Source organism: Engystomops pustulosus, chromosome 1 (assembly GCF_040894005.1).
Source record: "Engystomops pustulosus chromosome 1, aEngPut4.maternal, whole genome shotgun sequence".
NCBI lineage: Eukaryota > Metazoa > Chordata > Amphibia > Anura > Leptodactylidae > Engystomops > Engystomops pustulosus.
In genome coordinates this window covers 132,422,016-132,440,357 of record NC_092411.1, presented here as the reverse complement: position 1 = coordinate 132,440,357, position 18,342 = coordinate 132,422,016, and the positions used below count along the sequence as shown (strand labels likewise).

The 18,342-nt window shown below is 42.8% G+C and overlaps 1 protein-coding gene across 4 annotated transcripts in view; it reads right to left on the bottom strand.

Moving 5' to 3' along the window:
• The window catches only part of MLLT3 (MLLT3 super elongation complex subunit), a 183,043-nt gene that overhangs the window by 53,026 nt on the left and 111,675 nt on the right, over window positions 1-18,342 (bottom strand). For all 4 annotated transcript variants that reach the window (XM_072153852.1, XM_072153826.1, XM_072153843.1 and 1 more), the window contains 3 exons: window positions 18,140-18,283; window positions 9,740-9,862; window positions 512-1,120 (listed from right to left, as the gene is read on the bottom strand). In XM_072153852.1, the coding sequence (XP_072009953.1) occupies window positions 512-1,120; window positions 9,740-9,862; window positions 18,140-18,283 (876 nt within the window). The remainder of the gene's footprint in view (window positions 1-511; window positions 1,121-9,739; window positions 9,863-18,139; window positions 18,284-18,342) is intronic.

The window sequence follows — 18,342 nt, the reverse complement described above, 5'->3', positions numbered from 1 at the left end:
CATGATCTCTTCAACATCATCTCTAAAATTTAACACCTAAAATAAAACACCCAATCTTCCAAAACAGTGCACACAAATGCTGTAAGAAAAAGAAAAATGTGTCACTGCAAAGACTATTTTGTAAGCAAATTTTGAAGAACCAGTTGAAACCTACACATTTCCTAGATGAACTTTGACCTTTAAAAGCAGGCAGTCCAAACAATGCTAAACACATTAAACACATTTTTGTCGAGCAGAAAAGTCCAAAATAAAAAGATCTATTATTTGGAATTTCCATATTTGAAATTAGATCAAGCAAAATCAGGTTATGATCTGACTGTATGCAAGAATATATGGCAGCATATAAAATGTTAACATTCAAGGAGATTGATGACTAATAGCCATAGAGTAATTATTTGCCTAAAGCAATAATAGGATATAATCTGAATACGTGTAAAGATGACAATCGGTCAATGTCAGCATTGTTATTTTTTCATTATCCCAGCAGAAGACAAAAAAAAGTATACAATACCTCTGATTTAGAGGACATATTATCCTCCATGTCTGTATCATTTGGGTCTACAATGTCTTCAAAAGGGGGCAGCGACACCTTCTTCTTATCCAGGACTTCACTTTCAACTTTTACTTTCCCAGATTTGGGCTGAGGTTTGTCTTTTAAAGATTTTTTGTCTGAGGATGAGGACAATATAAGTAGTGAAGAATTTGAAAAACTTTTTAGAGAAGAAGATTCAGAGTTGCTTTTCCTCCTTTTTCTGTTCAATGGGTCCTCAGAGTCTATATGTGGTGGCCTTTTACTAGAGACCTTTTTTTCCTGTTGATGTCCACTAGAAACTGTAAGAATATTATTGTTCTCACACCTGGGCTCTTTTGACATGGGCTTGGGTTCCTTAAAGGCCATTTTAGGGACAATTTTTTCATCCTTCAGAGGTTTGTTTTCTTTGGGCTTTTTGGACGATTCTTTGGAAGATTTTGTATGTTCCCTGGATGGTTCTTTGAAGGCACTTCGATGTTCTTTTGAGTCTTTAGATGTTTTCTCCTTGTGCTCCTTTGAAGACTTGTGTGGTTTAGATAAGCTAATTAGGTTGCTGTTACTGCTTACACTAACTGGTTTACTTGAGTCCTGAAAAGAAATTAAACTTGGTTATGTTTCATTTTAACCAAAATGGACAAAGGTAAAACTGAAAATAAAACTGATGCAAATGTGACACTTAGTATTTATGCTCTTGGCTTTGACATCTATTTATATTGAAGATACAAAAGAGTCTAGGAGAGATTTTGCAGTAAGATGAGGGTTATGTCTATTACGGTGCAGTGTTGGGCGGAGGGTATGGAAAGGGATAACTGGGAAGAGCATATTGCAGTAAACACCCACGGGTAATAGCTACAGAGGTGCAAACTATTTAAGTGCCTCTGGCAAAGCTGCCATCTTGGGTTTCATGTGACCTCAAACGGGTGCGGCGATCAGTTACTATGACAGCCTGGAGTCTATGAAAGAGATCAAGCAGTAAGACATGTCCAGAAGTCAAACTGTTTGCCAGAGGCAGGCGCCTAGAGATCAGTAGCAAAACTGCCATATACTGCAATTCAGTAATATTGCGGTATATGGCAGAAGTGATCAGATCCCCAGGGTTCCAGTGAGCAAAAAAAATAAATAAATATTGAAAAATAAAATCACCCACTTTCTCTAGAACCTATATAAAAATAAAACAAATCATAAACATATACAGCAGTGTCCCAAAAGTCCGGATTTATTAAAATATCAAACAGATTATCCCCGATGTTGAACCACATAACAGAAAATAGCACCCATATGTCTGCATCATCCTTTTTTTTTTTTTTTTTTTAAGATTTGGCAAAATGAAGAAACTTTTTTGTACAAAAGGTTTTTTACTTTTTAAAATGCACTAAAACCTAACAAAACCTCTATACATTTGGAATCCTTGTTATTGTACTGAACCAAAGAAAAAAGGGGAGGTGTCATTTGAAGTGCACATTGAAAGACATAAAAACAGAGCCCACAAAAAAAAGTGCAAACACTTTTTTTTTAAAAAAATTTCACATGTGGATTTTTTCCCCAGTTCCCAGAACAAGGCGTGGAATATAAAGTAAAAACACTAGGAACTAAAATTTGTTCATACAGTTCTGTACATCGAAAAATAAAAGTTACAGATTTTTTGAATGTGAGAAACACAAAAACAAAAAAAAGGCTCAGGTCGTAAGGGGGGTTGTTGGTGAAAATAAAGGCTGCTATTTATTCACCTGGCATCACAACATTTTGACTCCACAAAATCTCTTTCAAGGCTTGAGAAGGACTCACCTCATGATGCTGGGTGAGTAAAGAACATATTTATTGTTACTGCTGCTTTACCTATTATCGAAGGATACCAACTGCTGAAATAGGAACCCTGAAACCAGGATCAAGAGCTGCGGGCACCTAAAAAGATTTACGCATAATTTTGTTGTTTTTCTTAAACAGGGCTGTTAAAAGTCCAATATTTTTTTTCTCAGATACATACATTTTGACATTCCAACCCATTTGCAATTTGAGTTTATACATGAAAAAATAACAACATACCAACATTTTACAGCTACAGGAGTGTGTGCAAAATTTTCGGCTGGCAGTTATCTCTAGTTTATTTTCTACAGGAGAAACATATGCTCCATAATGGTAGGCATGTAACAAATTGTACAGACTGATAAAATGATATACTGTAAAAGGCAGGATACTATTAGTTACTCTGCCCTTCCCTTCGTTGCTATAAAACAAATTAGAAACAAAAGTGCATTAACTGGATAACTATACAATACGATTATGTAACCCAAAGTAGTATATCAGTGTCGTAATATTTCCATGCTTGCAGGAAAAAAAAAAAAAAAAAAAAACCTAGTTACAAAAAGACTATGTAGACTGCTTTTGTGGTAGCTTTGATATTATATCACATAATGCTAGAAAATTGTTCCAATGTTGTATGTTCTACTCTTTATTTTCTGTGGAAACTGTGTAGACGTCCAATGTCTGAAAGGATTACAGATATCTCTGTTTAAGTCTTTAGCGAGATTTGATAAGAACATAAACTGTTACTAAAGTGGACTTTAACATCTTCTACAACCGTTCTGTTTTCATAGACAGACAATGAAGCAAGTATGCAACTTGGCTGTAATATAGTAGGCAATATGATAAAAGCAAACTGCACACAGAAAGTCATGCACTTAGATTTCTCCATTTCCAGTTCGGCCAAGTAATGCAGGTATCCTTCATTGAAAAAGCAACTGCCAGGTACATATAGCAATGACTAATCTTCCCAAGATCATGGGCCAATTAGTTAGTCATATTAAAATTGGTGGAATCAGCTAATACATGTCAAATGAGTATGGTCAACAAAAGAGTTTCAATACCTTATGGTTTCTTGAATGAAACAAACAAAACTAATAAATACCTGTGTAAACTTATAACTTCAGATGAACAGAAGAAAAAAGGTTTACCAAATAAGGGGCTTAACTACATCTTATGATCCTCCCATACACACGTACAGTGTGGGAAATAAACATTTTTCTGACCTACGTTTTCTGACCTACAAAGAATTAAGAGATTTGTAATTTGTATTGTAGGACACTTCAACTGTAAGAGACACACTCACATTATATGATTTTTAAATAATTAATTAGCATTGCTTGCATGAAATAAGCATTTATTGCATGAAAAAAAGTATTAGACCCTCTTCCAACGAGTAAGAATTAAGTCTCTCTCTGTGATGTTAGTTTTTCTTTAAGAAGCTCCTCCTACTCTGCACTCATCACCTGTATTAACGGAACCTTTTTGAACTTGTTTCCAGTATAAAAGCATACCTCCCAACCGTCCCACTTTCAGCGTGACAGTCCCGTTTTTTGGGCTCTGTCACGCTGCCACAGAAGAAGAGAATGTCCCGGGCCTCGCCCACTTTCCCCGCTTTGTCCCGCCTCCTCCAGCCCCCGTAGTTTAGAGCTGCAGAGCAGCCAAGGCATGGGGGCCGGGAGGAGGCGGGACCAGCCCCTGCTACCTCCTCGCATGATGTCTGCACCAATCATGTGAGGAGCGAGCTCTGGCCCCGGCTGGCCACGCCCCCTCCGCGAGTCAGTTGGACTCCAGGGGAGAAGATGGAATGACTGCAGGTAAGAACCTGAGAGGAAAGGGGGGGCTGGAGGCTACTAGAGGAGGAAAGGGGGGGCTGGAGGCTACTAGAGGAGGAAAGGGGGGGCTGGAGGCTACTAGAGGAGGAAAGGGGGGGCTGGAGGCTACTAGAGGAGGAAAGGGGGGGCTGGAAGCTACTAGAGGAGGAAAGGGGGGGCTGGAAGCTACTAGAGGAGGAAAGGGGGGGGCTGGAAACTACTAGAGGAGGAAAGGGGGGGGCTGGAAGCTACTAGAGGAGGAAAGGGGGGGGCTGGAAGCTACTAGAGGAGGAAAGGGGGGGGCTGGAAGCTACTAGAGGAGGAAAGGGGGGGGCTGGAAGCTACTAGAGGAGGAAAGGGGGGGCTGGAAGCTACTAGAGGAGGAAAGAGGGGGCTGGGGCACAGGAAGAGGACAGGGGGTGCTGGAGGCTACAGTGGGGGCTGGGGCACAGTAGGAAGACAGGGGGTGCTGGAGGCTACAGGAGGACAGGGGGGGCTGGAGGCTACTGGAGGAGGAAAGGGGCGCTGGGGCACAGGAACAGGACAGGGGGGTGGCTGGAGGCTACTGGAGGAGGAAAGGGGGGGCTGGAGGCTACAGGAGGACAGGGGGGCTGGGGCACAGGAGCAGGGCAGGGGGGGCTGGAGGCTACTGGAGGAGGAAAGGGGCGAGGGGCACAGGAACAGGACAGGGGGGGTGGCTGGAGGCTACAGGAGGAAAGGGGGGCTGGAGGCTACAGGAGGAAAGGGGGGCTGGAGGCTACAGGAGGAAAGGGGGGCTGGAGGCTACAGGAGGAGGCTGCAGGGGGACAGGAGGAGGCTGCAGGGGGACAGGAGGAGGCTGCAGGGGGACAGGAGGAGGCTGCAGGGGGACAGGAGGAGGCTGCAGGGGGACAGGAGGAGGCTGAAGGGGGACAGGCGGAGGCTGCTGCGCGACAGGCGGAGGCTGCTGCGCGACAGGCGGAGGCTGCTGCGCGACAGGCGGAGGCTGCTGCGCGACAGGCGGAGGCTGCTGCGCGACAGGCGGAGGCTGCTGCGCGACAGGCGGAGGCTGCTGCGCGACAGGCGGAGGCTGCTGCTCGACAGGCGGAGGCTGCTGCGGGACAGGCGGAGGCTGCTGCGGGACAGGCGGAGGCTGCTGCGGGACAGGCGGAGGCTGCTGCGGGACAGGCGGAGGCTGCTGCGGGACAGGCGGAGGCTGCTGTTGGGGGACAGGCGGAGGCTGCTGTTGGGGGACAGGCGGAGGCTGCTGTTGGGGGACAGGCGGAGGCTGCTGTTGGGGGACAGGCGGAGGCTGCTGTTGGGGGACAGGCGGAGGCTGCTGTTGGGGGACAGGCGGAGGCTGCTGCGGGACAGGCGGAGGCTGCTGCGGGACAGGCGGAGGCTGCTGTTGGGGGACAGGAGGAGGATGCTGGAGGACAGGAGGAGGAGGCTGGAGGACAGGAGGAGGAGGCTGGGAACAGGAGGAGGCTGGAGGACAGGAGGAGGAGGCTGAAGGACAGGAGGATGCTGGAGGACAGGAGGATGCTTGAGGAGGCTGGGGGACAGGAGGACAGGTGGAGGCTGCTGGGGGACAGGAGGACAGGTGGAGGCTGCTGGGGGACAGGTGGAGGAGGCTGGAGGACAGGAGGATGCTTGAGGGGGAGGTCGGAGGACAGGAGGGTTCTGGAGGGGACTGTGGGACTGGAAGACAGGTGGAGGAGGCTGAAGGAGGAGGCTGGAGGACAGGGGGCTACAGGAGGAGGCTGGAGGACAGGAGGACAGGTGGAGACTGCTGGGGGACAGATGAAGGAGGCTGGGGGACAGGGGGAGGAGGCTGGAGGACAGGGGGCTACAGGAGGAGGCTGGAGGACAGGGGGCTACAGGAGGAGGCTGGAGGACAGGGGGCTACAGGAGGAGGCTGGAGGACAGGGGGCTACAGGAGGAGGCTGGAGGACAGGGGGCTACAGGAGGAGGCTGGAGGACAGGGGGCTACAGGAGGAGGCTGGAGGACAGGGGGCTACAGGAGGAGGCTGGAGGACGGGGCTACAGGAGGAGGCTGGAGGACGGGGCTACAGGAGGAGGCTGGAGGACAGGGGGCTACAGGAGGAGGCTGGAGGACAGGAGGAGGAGGCTGAAGGACAGGAGGAGGAGGCTGAAGGACAGGAGGATGCTTGAGGGGGAGATCAGAGGACAGGAGGATTCTGGAGGGGACTGTGGGACTGGAGGACAGGTGGAGGATGCTGAAAGAGGAGGCTGGAGCACAGGAGGCTACAGGAGGAGGATGGAGGACAGGAAGAGGATGAGGACAGGAGGCTACAGGAGGAGGATAGAGGACAGGAGGAGGATGGAGGACAGGAGGATGGAGGACAGGAGGATACATTATGAGGAGGATAGAGAACAGGGACCACACCATGTGAGGAGGGGTGGGGGTAGGGGTACAGATAATATTATGTGTAAGTTTGGGGAGATAAATAAAAAAATGGAAAACGAAATGTAAAGGGAGGATATAATTAAAGAGGGGGTTTTATATGTTGCAGATTTGCTTTAGGGGATATTATACGGGTCCATAGGGGTGGCCAAAATAAGGGGCACTGTACTATGTGGGGACGGTCAATGTTGATATTATACTATGCTTGTGGGTGAAACAATGGGCGTGGTTTAGAAAAAGGGGGAGGGGCTTTTGTCCCTCTTTCTCTTGTCCAAAAGTTGGGAGGTATGTAAAAGACACCTGTCCACACACTCAATCCATCACACTCAAACCTTTCACCATGGCCAAGACCAAATAGCTGTCTAAGGACACCAGGGACAAATGTGTAGACCTGCACAAGGCTTGGATGGGCTGTAGGGCATTAGGCAAGCAGCTTGGTGAAAAGACAACTGTTTGCACATTTATAAGAAAATTTAAGAAACACTAGATGACCGTCAAGATCTCACCTTGGGGTAAGAAGGATTCTGATAAAGGTCAGGAATCAGTCCAGAACTACACAGGAGGACCTGGTCAATGACCTGAAGCCAGCTGGATACACAGTCTCAAAGATTACTATTAGTAACACACTACACCATCATGGATTAAAATCATGTAGGGCTTTCAAGGTTTCCTGCTCATTCCAGGAAATGTCCAGGCCTGTTGGATGTTCCATAATGACCATCTGGCTGCTGCAGAGAAGGCATGGGAGAAGTTCATGTCGTCATAGGAGACCAAAATAGACCATTTTAGTATGAATTCTACTTACTGGATTTGGAGGAAGAAGAAGAATGAGGACAACCCTACCACCCCAAGCATGAGGGTGGAAAAAACCTACCTTGGAGGTGGTTTTCTACAAAGGGAACTGTATTTAAGGGAGGATGGGGCCATGTACTGCAAGTTTTGGACATAAACCTCCTTCACTCAGTAAGAGCATTGGAGATTGGTCCTGGTTGGGTGTTCCTGTAAAACAATGACCCACAATATACAGCCACTGCAACTAAGGAGTGGCTCCCTATGAAACATTTCAAGGTCCTGAAGTGGTCTAGACAGTCTACAGACTTGACACCAATCAAAAATCTTTGGAGGGAGCTGAAACTCAATGTTGCCCAGCAACAGCCTCTAAACCTGAAATATCTAGAGATCTGTATGAGGGACTGGGCCAAAATCCCTGCTGCAGGAAACGCTTGACTGTGTAATTGGTTTCAATACCAAATATTACATTCTGTTTTCTATGCGGTCAAATACTTATTTAATGCAATAAAATGCTAATTATTTAAAAATCATACAATGTGATATTCTGTATTTTTTTTTAACATTCTGTCTCACAGTTGAAGAGTACCTACATTAGAAATTACAGACCTATCCTATCTTTGTAGGTATGCAAATCGACCTGGGATCAAATATTATTTCCCCCCACTGTATATTCAGCTCAGATTAATGCCGTTTGACACCACTGGCAACTCCCCTAAGAAAATCAGCATGCCTCAGTTTTCCTTCCCTAAACATATAAAATAGCCAGGCAGTCAAACTAAATGTTTGTCTCTTATATATACCTGACCTTTCACTCAGCCTTAGTATCCAGGCGCGCTACAGGTGGTCCCCTACTTAAGGACACCTGACCTACAAAGGACCCCTAGTTACAGACAGTCCTCTCTGCCTATTGTGACCTCTGGTGAAGTTCTCTGAATGCTTTACTATAGTCCCAGGCTGCAATGATCAGCTGTAAGCTGTCTAATGAAACTTTTTTGATCATCTATGGTCCCATTAAAGAAAAAAAATCTTGAAAATCCAATTGTCACTGGAGCAAAAACATTTCTGGAGCTACAATTATAAAATATACGGTTCCGAGGTTTCCGGTAATGCTATCACTATAACACTGCGGCGTTTGATCAAGCACTAGGAGCTGTTTACTTTAGTAAGCAGCTCCTAGTGCCGAAAATTTAGGTGACAGGTCCTCTTTAAAGTGTTCTTGTACAGTACACAGAAAAATGCACTATGGTTCCTTCTAAATCCTAAATAATTAGGCAGACTGAAGTGGCTTTTGTTACATATCTGGATCTCGGCCATAACCATAGAATGCTAAATCTATTTTATATAAAAGCATATTAAAAAAAAGCACCTTAATGACTCAGACAATCTTATGTTTCCATTACATTGCACATCTGTTAAATGACAGCTGTATACAAGGGAGATCTTAAAACTCCACTTGCTTCTGACCTATGGATAAGGAGACGGATTCAATTTAGGAGCATACAAAGCTTTAATTCCATAAAGGGTTAGCGCACTTTCAGCAAATTATTTATATCAATTGTATAATGAAAAGTCATACAGTTTTCTAATATACATTCTGTATCAATTCTTAAGGATTTTCTAGATTTCTGCTTTCTGCCATCCTATAGGAAGCTTAATTGTTTACTTTTAGTGGATAGAAATCAGTCACTTGTCATGTGAGGTCACACTGGCGCAGGGCTCGGTATATCACAGAGTAATCAGAGCTGTGTTATAACGAGCCGTGCACCTGTGTGACATCACATGATCATTAACCGATTTCTATCCAGTGGAAGTAAGCATGGAAGCTTTCAATAGCAGGACAGCAAGCAGAGATCTAGAAAAACATGAGGAATTGATACAACTTTTCTTTACACAAACAATATCAATTATTTTCTGAAAGCGGACAACCCCTTTAAAGGTTATACAGTATAGTATTAGATAATTGAAATGTAGAAGACAGGTCAGAATACTGGCTGTGTGCATATATGCAGTAGATCAAAATGAAAACAAACGTTACTTCTTTGGCTCTGCCTGCATCTTGAGATCTTAAGGATACCATAAAAAATGCTGTTTTCTTGCATGTCTCCAATAACACAGGCAAATGGTAAAAAATTCAATATCATTAAAAGGTTAAGATCGTCATTATATGGGCAAAATTGAAATTTTATACTCAGACGTTTAGTCACATAGTTGGTGAGTTTGACAATAGACACAAGTCCATCAAGTCTAACTTTTATTGTCCACCAAGTCCATTTTTTAAGGATATTAATACACTCTAATGCACAAGCACAGTTCTGGGCAACTTTATGCATTCATATCAAAGTGCATTGTAAAAGTAGAAAAAAAAGGATGTAATATATGATAGAGAATACTTGCCTTGGATCCATGAGATGATTTGCTCTTCTTTACATCTGAGAACGACAAGGAATTACTAGGGAGACTGGGGAGATGAAGACTGGTGCCTGAAGAAAAGGATGACCCTTCGGACATAACCATGATCTAATTTTGAAATGATAGATGAGAAAGAAATAAAGATTGTGTTATCTTTTCCCTTCCAACAATTTTTATTTATTCTCACAGGCTATACACAAAATCAGGCGGCAAACCTACACAAATGTAAGGGATTACTTACAGGTAAATTCAGCCCAGAAATATAAACGTTTTTTGCTCTGACACATTACTAGATACGCGTGTCCCTAGATATTCCAGACAGAGGCGGAAGGGGTGAACTCCATCATCTGGTGTGCTGCAATGCTATACCAGAGGGGAAGAAGCTAGCCTGGCAGTAATATGTCACATCAAGGGATGGATAGGAAAAATGCAGGTGGACCAGTGAATTTGCATCCCATCAATTGGTAAGGCCCTCTAGAAGCAAAGATAGTGGTATGGAATACATTGTACGGAAGTCCCCCCTCAGATTCCATACATTTTTTTTACAATAGCGCTGCTTTGTTTCTAATCAATTGTATTTAAATGGGTTGTCCAATGTTTAATTGTTATCCCATACCTACAGGATAGGGAATAACAATTTTTCTCACCACCACTGACTACAAGAACATGGATCACAATCTCCCTACTACTACTACTACTACTACTGTAGTGGCCTGCAATAAACAGTCAAATATGCACCTTGTGTCATTCATTCTGCAGGAGAGTGAGTAATTTTCTAAAGATCAGTTGATTTCCTAATAATTCAGTGGATTTAGATTAAATACATAAAATAAAGGTGAACATGATGAAATGGTTTGACTGACGGCACATTTGTGAACATGTTATAGTGAAATGCCTGTAAAGGAAGATAGAATATCTGTCTTTAACCCCTTAGCGACCAAGCTCATTTGCGCCTTGAAGACCAAGGCCTATTTTTTCAAAACCAGCATTTGTCACTTTAACCGGTTATAACTTTAGAAAGCTTCAACTTATGCAAGTGTTTTTGAGTTTTTTTTTCTGTTACATTTTTTACTTTTAGTAGGCAATTGTGGTTGATATATTTAGCATTTATTTATGGAAAAGGTTAATTTGGTAAACAATTTTAAAACATTTGCTATTTTTAAACTTCAAAATGTTCTGTTTTTCACTGTACATTTCAAATGGCATCTCTGATTTATATTCTTTGGTTCGATACGATGACAGGAATACGAAATGTATATGGCCAGCAGCCCCTGCCCCCAGCATATAGCTGGCCAGCAGCCCCTGCCCCCAGCATATAGCTGGCCAGCAGCCCCTGCCCCCAGCATATAGCTGGCCAGCAGCCCCTGCCCCCAGCATATAGCTGGCCAGCAGCCCCTGCCCCCAGCATATAGCTGGCCAGCAGCCCCTGCCCCCAGCATATAGCTGGCCAGCAGCCCCTGCCCCCAGCATATGGCTGGCCAGCAGCCCCTGCCCCCAGCATATGGCTGGCCAGCAGCCCCTGCCCCCAGCATATGGCTGGCCAGCAGCCCCTTCCCCCAACATATGGCTGGCCAGCAGCCCCTGCCCCCAGCATATGGCTGGCCAGCAGCCCCTGCCCCCAGCATATGGCTGGCCAGCAGCCCCTGCCCCCAGCATATGGCTGGCCAGCAGCCCCTGCCCCCAGCATATGGCTGGCCAGCAGCCCCTGCCCCCAGCATATGGCTGGCCAGCAGCCCCTTCCCCCAACATATGGCTGGCCAGCAGCCCCTGCCCCCAGAATATGGCTGGCCAGCAGCCCCTGCCCCCAGCATATGGCTAGCCAACAGCCCCTGCCCCCAGCATATGGCTAGCCAGCAGCCCCTGCCCCCAGCATATGGCTAGCCAGCAGCCCCTGCCCTGTAGTATATAGCCTGAAGCCTTTGCCCCCCGTATATAGCTAGCATATTTAAAACTGTTCTTAGCCTTTTAGGAGGTCTGCCATGGGTGCTCTCTTACCAGATACAAACTTAGGCCCCTTTGACACTGCTGTTCTGGGGATGGCCAGATATATATCCCTATAGACGCATATGGCGCCTGGCCAGGGTACAGAGCGCACACATGTGCACACACCACTTTTATGGTCGGGCACCACTCCTTGCTATGGAAAGGGGAAGCCTAAATCCTCATTGCAATTTGGTTAATTTTTTTCCTTTTAATAAAGGATGGATAAAAGTATCTATCTAAATATCCTGGAATATGGAGTGCAGAGCTTTCAGGAACCACACATTTGCGGCACCGTATTGCGGCCATTGCCATCTTGCGGCAGTACATACATCCCCCATACGGTAGTGTGAATGCAGCCTTACCCCCATTTTTATAGATCTCTATAAAAACATTTTTTAATATAGCAACACATAATTTTGTTATGTTATTTTTGTGCATCAAATTGAACACTGTGATTGGTGCATGTTAATTGAGTACATAAGTAACAAGAGAAGCAGTACCCAACATTGATATGGATTCTATTTATTGCTGCAGCAACTTTTCTGTAATTAAAATATGATTTATTCTCTATGAAAATAAATATTTAACACAAAACTATTCGTACCTTACATTATCATGGATTACAACATTGATTACTAGCCGGCAGCTAAAAGACATTGCACATTAATCCTTGCTTATTTCATTCTTTTAACAAAGACTTGGGGAATAAAGAAAAAAATAAAACAGGCTACATGACAAGTTCAATATATCCCACCTAAACAGGATGGTAATCATTAGGAAATGTCCAACTATATAAGACCTGTCACATCTGTCATCCTGCAATATAGCCATACTGTGGAAAATGCTAACGATATCAACATACTCTAATAGGGATGATGTATGATTTAATGGCAATTCTTTACAGATTGCATTCTACTTTATTTTACAGCTCTGCAGTGATTTGCGCTAGGCCAAGCTCCAGGGTCCCTTAATATGGTTCAATTAATCTTTCCTTCCTTTTTAATGCTCTGTTTCATCAGCGCACGTTACAAGGTGACCCATTATGAAAAGCACTAAGTAGCTCATTTCCTTTACAGGGGAAACATTAACCTCACAAGACTGGTGTAAAAAGCTGTGCACTTTGAGTTGGTTGTTTTCTGGAAAGGCACCTTATGTTTGTTCACCTGTCCCTTTACAAATAATACACACTTAGCTTATCTCTGGATATTGCACTAGGAGCCAACTTATTGAATGTCAATAAGGCCATCAGTGACATTTCCGTGAGAGCATCTCTGTGCTGAAGCTATCCCCCATTTACTATGAGAGTAACATTTACACATCTTGGCAGTCTGGTTTGTAGAAATGATTTCATTATTATTTGTGCTTCCAGACACCTGTACGTCAAGATGAACCTATATAACAAAATACATATAATAGCTATACATCAACAGCCTAAAGTAAAAACAAACAAGAAGTGGGGATTACACATAGTGGACAAGGAAAAAATGTGGAATTCATGGCGCAGGGTCATTTAAAAGGAAATCTACCATTTACATTTATGCATTAACAAAACATACCTTGAGAATGCTGTAGCTTCAGTGATGCAGAAACATATCTTGTTTAACCCCTGAGCTGAGTGGTTTTGCTCAAAAAATTATAAAATTCAGGACCTTCGGAAAGCTTGGTGCAGGCTGGCAGCCGTACATACAAACACATTTTACAGCTGCTTGAACTGTCCAGACAGGACTAATTAACCTGAGCTGGATGACTCATACACAGAAGCTAAAGGATGGTGCAGCGATTCATTACTTCTGCCTGTCAGAGACAACACAGTGATGACGTTTTCTCGGCTTATGCTGGGCAGGACAAGACTGGAGCAGTGCATAATTAAGATAAGAGGAGAGTGCCAGGCAGCCACGGGAGGGATTAAACAGGATAAGTTTCTGAATCAGCGTCGCTACAGCATTCTCAAGGTATGTTTGGTTCATAATGCATAAAAGCAAATGGTAGATTTCCTTTAAGCACTGGGCAGGACGTGCAACTACCCAGGACGCCAGAGAGCCTGTGCTCCCCTCTTCTCTCACTTGTGCACTGTCGTCCAGTGAGAAGAGAGGAAGGAGTGGAGCAGAACTGAAGAAGCATATACGTGTCTGATACGTGTCATACAAGGCATATAAGTGGTTGGAACTTTGGAGCCAAATTGCGATTCATGTTAGTAAAAAAAATTAGCGATACGTTTTGTGAATAAAAAAAATGGATATTTGGCAAAAATTTTGAAAAATTCTTAAGTTTCAAAGTGTTCTACTTTTATGACATACAGTCATAACACAAAAATAACTTGATAACTGAAATTTTCCAAATGTCTGCTTTATGTTGATGTGGAGTTTTAGGAGTCCTCCTTTTTGTAGAATTTTGTGAGACTTAGAACTTAGCTGTGATATTTTTACATTTTCATAAAAAACGCGGGACCTGCTCAGATTTGAAGTCACTTTGGCACAAAATAATAGTAAAACCCCATAAATGAATCCATTCTAGAAACAACACCCCCCAATGTACGTAACACAACTTTTATGAAGTTTGTTAACCCTTTAAGTGTTTCACATGGGTTAAGACAAAATGGAGGTTTACTTTTGAAATATAATTTTTTTGTAAATGGAAGGTATTTTTCAAAAAATTTACATATTCACCATTGATAGAATAGCAAAATGCTCCACAACGTTTTATACCCAATTTCGCCTGATTATGCCAATACCCCATATGTGGTGGTAACCTGCTATATGGGCACACGCCAGGGCATTGAAGGGAAGTTGCGCCATTCAGAGAAGATTTGCATTGTCACGTTTTAAGGATATACAATATTTACATTGTAACGATATGTGTGTGTGTATGGTCAGTTTTGCCATATGAGGGATTATGTTTTACAAATACTTAAAGGAAACCTACCACTTCATTTTGATTTACCTCTCCGAGGTAGCTACGGCGCTGCGCGTGACGCCTCCGGCACTCCGTATGGAGGCGCGCGCGCGCACGGCCGCGCGCAGCGCCGAAGCTACCTCGGAGAGGTAAATCAAAATGTGTTTAAACCGCGATATAGCGGTTTAAAACACTCGCTAAGGTAAGCTCCGGCACCAGCTCACCCTGAGCTGGTGCCCGGTGTTTACATCTCATACCTACCATCAGAAGTGGTAGGTTTCCTTTAAAAAAAAAACCTGTCATGCAAAATAACCCCCCTAAACTAAATATATTTTCATAAACTGCCATTAGAGAGCATTGCCTCTATCCCTTCATTGTCCCTCTACATGCCTGTAAACCTAATCAATGAGGTCCTAAAGCTGTATGCAAATGACCTGTGAAATGTCCAATGAGTCATTAGCATATTCAAGCTGTCCAGCTTATTCATGAGTGGGAGGTATATACACACCCCCAGTGCTTGACTGACAGCTGCTCCATGTAATGGCTGCTTCATGTGCTTGCTGGTGGCCACGCCACCTGCAGCCTGTGAGTGTGTATATGTGAAAGATACAGCAGCTCCAGGATGCAGCCATGTTATAGCAGAACATGTCAAGCGCTTGCGTAGCTGATGTCTGTGTCTCAGTGTATTAGGAGGATGCAGCATGTCAGCAGATACAGCACAAACACTAGCAATGCTTTACTATACATTACACACAGACATGAGCAGGGGGAGGAGAGGGGAGGGGGAACAGGGGTGACATCACTGCCTCTGACCATGTGACCAGGCTCATTTACATAATAAAGAATAGATGATTTTATAATGATTAATGTATGAATTGACTAGATAAAGGCTGGGATGGGATCCTTGTGAGCTGCTCCAACAGGTAGAGGTGACAGAAATAGTGACACAGACCTGATGACAGGTGTCCTTTAATTTTGGGATACTTTTGAGCTGGTTGTGGGCTCCTTTTTTGTGTGACAAGTTGTTCTTTTCAGTGGTACCATTTTGACACGTGTACCTTTTTTTGATCACTTTTGTAAAGGGTTTTTTTTTTTACAGAGTTTACCGAGCGGGTCCAAAACGGTTTCTGATTTATTGTACAGATTGTTATGCCCACGGCAGTACAAAATATGTGTTTTTTTTGTACTTTATTAGATGTGTATAGGAAATGGTGGTGTTTAGGGGATTTTCACTTAATTATTTATTTTCATTAAAAACCTTCATTGTTTTAAAACTTTTTTTTTGACAGGTTGGCTTGAACAAGCGATACTTATTCAAGCTCATATTGAGCTATCACACTATAGTTCAATTGCAGTGCAATTGTATTGCAGAGAGTTACAGTTGGGTCCTGCCCTCATGACTAAAGCTACTCTTGCAGACTTTAACCGCTTAACGCTGAAGCCACTTTTCAACTTCATGACACGGCCCATTTTTTCAAATCTGCCCTGTGTCACTTTAACTGGTTATAACTTTGGAACGCTTTAACATATCCAAGTAATTTTAAAATTGTTTTCTCGTGACACTTTGTACTTCATGTTTTGCATTTATTTATGAGAAAATCAGATATTTGGTGAAAATTTTGAAAAATTTTTCATTTTCGAACTTCAAAATGTTCTACTTTTTCCATACATAGTCATAACCACAAAAATACTTAATAACAGACTTTCACAGAACGTCTTCTTTATGTGGACATGTTTTTTATGCATAATCTTATTTTTGTAGGATGTTATGGGGCTTTGAACGTTAAATGCGATTTTTCACATTTTCATAAAAAACGCAAAATCCTGCTATTGAGGGACCTGCTCTGGTTTCAAATCACTTTGAGAAACCTAAATAAAAGTAAAACCCCATAAATTACCCCATTATAGAAACTACACCCCTCAACGTACGTAAAACAACTTTTATGAAGTTTGTTAACCCTTTAATTGTTTTACAGGGGTTAAAACTAAATCGGATGCAATTTTTTTTGCAAAGTGAAATTTTTTTGGGTAAATGAATGTATTTTTAAAAAAAATGTACAAATTTTCAGTGGATAAAATACAAAAACACTCCACAAAATTTGATACCCAATCCCTCCTGCGTATAACAATACCCCAAATGTGGTGGTAACCTGCTGTATGGGCACACGCCAGGGCATCGAGGGGGGAGCTGCGCCATTCAGAGCAGATTATGCATTGTCACTTTTTATTAGCTATACAATCTTTATTTTTTGGGCAATTTGGACATATAAGGGCTTATTTTTTGCGACATGAGATGCACTTTACAAATATTTCATTTTAGTGGGTCACTAGCTTATTGATGAGATTGTATTAACTCTGGAATGTATGGGTGAAAAGAAAATTGTCAATTTTGGCTTACTTCCTTTTTGTATTTTTTGGGGGGTCGTACACCGTACACTAAGAATACTATATTATCTTTATTCTACAGATCACTGTAGATCACACATAGTTTTTCATTTATTTTTACAATTTTACTGGATAAAAACTAATATAGAGGAAATCTCATTTGTTTTTGCATCGCCATCTTTTCGGAGACGCAACTTTAATATTTTTTGGTTGACAGAGCTAGTTTAGGGCGTATTTTTACGTGTTGAGTTGTTCTTTTCAGTGGTACCATTTTGGCGCACATAACTTTGTTTGATCACTTTTTAGAACATTTTTGTGCAGAGATTTTATGAAAAATGTACATTTTTGACGTGTTTTTGCTTTTACGGCGTTCACCGAGCGGGTCCAATAATGTTTCTGAGTTATTGTACGGATTGTTACGGACGCAATGATACCAAATATGTGGGGGTTTTTGGCGATTTTGTGTTTTTCTCACTTTATTGCATGTGTATAGGGAATATTTATGTTTAGGGGACTTTATCTTTATTTAATTAATTCTTTTTATTAAAAAATGTTTTTATCTTTTTTATTTACTTTTACAGGTAAGATCCGAATGACTTTAAATGCCCCTAACACCCGCAATCGGAGAAATCTCTGATCGCGGGTGTTAGAGGCAGGTGCCAAAAGGAGCCGGGGCCAGAAGTTTGACGTAATAGTACTGCATTTTGTGGGAACGCACCTCCCGCGATGCAGTACTATTACGTCAAATGTCGGGAAGGGGTTAAACATGTGCCTTATGGCTGTAGCAATATGATTGCAAAACTGGAACCTCTCACAATACAATAATAACAAATCCAGACATTGTGCTATGTTATGGAAGACTTTAGCCTTTGATTGTTAAAATGTTAACATAATAAATGTGACATAGTCCTAGCAGGGGGTTCTTTCACTGTCTAAGCCCTATTTGTAAATATTCTGGCTAAGGCACAATGCGTTGTTGTAGACCACACAAAATGGAACTGAAAAAAACCCCAAATAAGCGGTCCTCAAGACTCCAACTATAAAATAACCTTTGATAATTTATAGCCATACACAAGTAAATGAATTAATAAAATAAATAAGTATGGTATGCCTTTTTAGACTCACCCCTCCGGCCTTGAGCAGCTTTCTCCTAAACTCCTCAGTGGGGTTGTTAAATGTAAGCTTTTCACAGCGTAGATGGTTTACAGGTGGGTGGCCTTCAAGGTGCAGAAAAAGATCATAATCGAATCGAACTTTCTTAGGCTCTTCCTATGAAAGAAAAAAGTATTAGATACACTGTAAAGCTATACAGAAAATAAACAAATGCA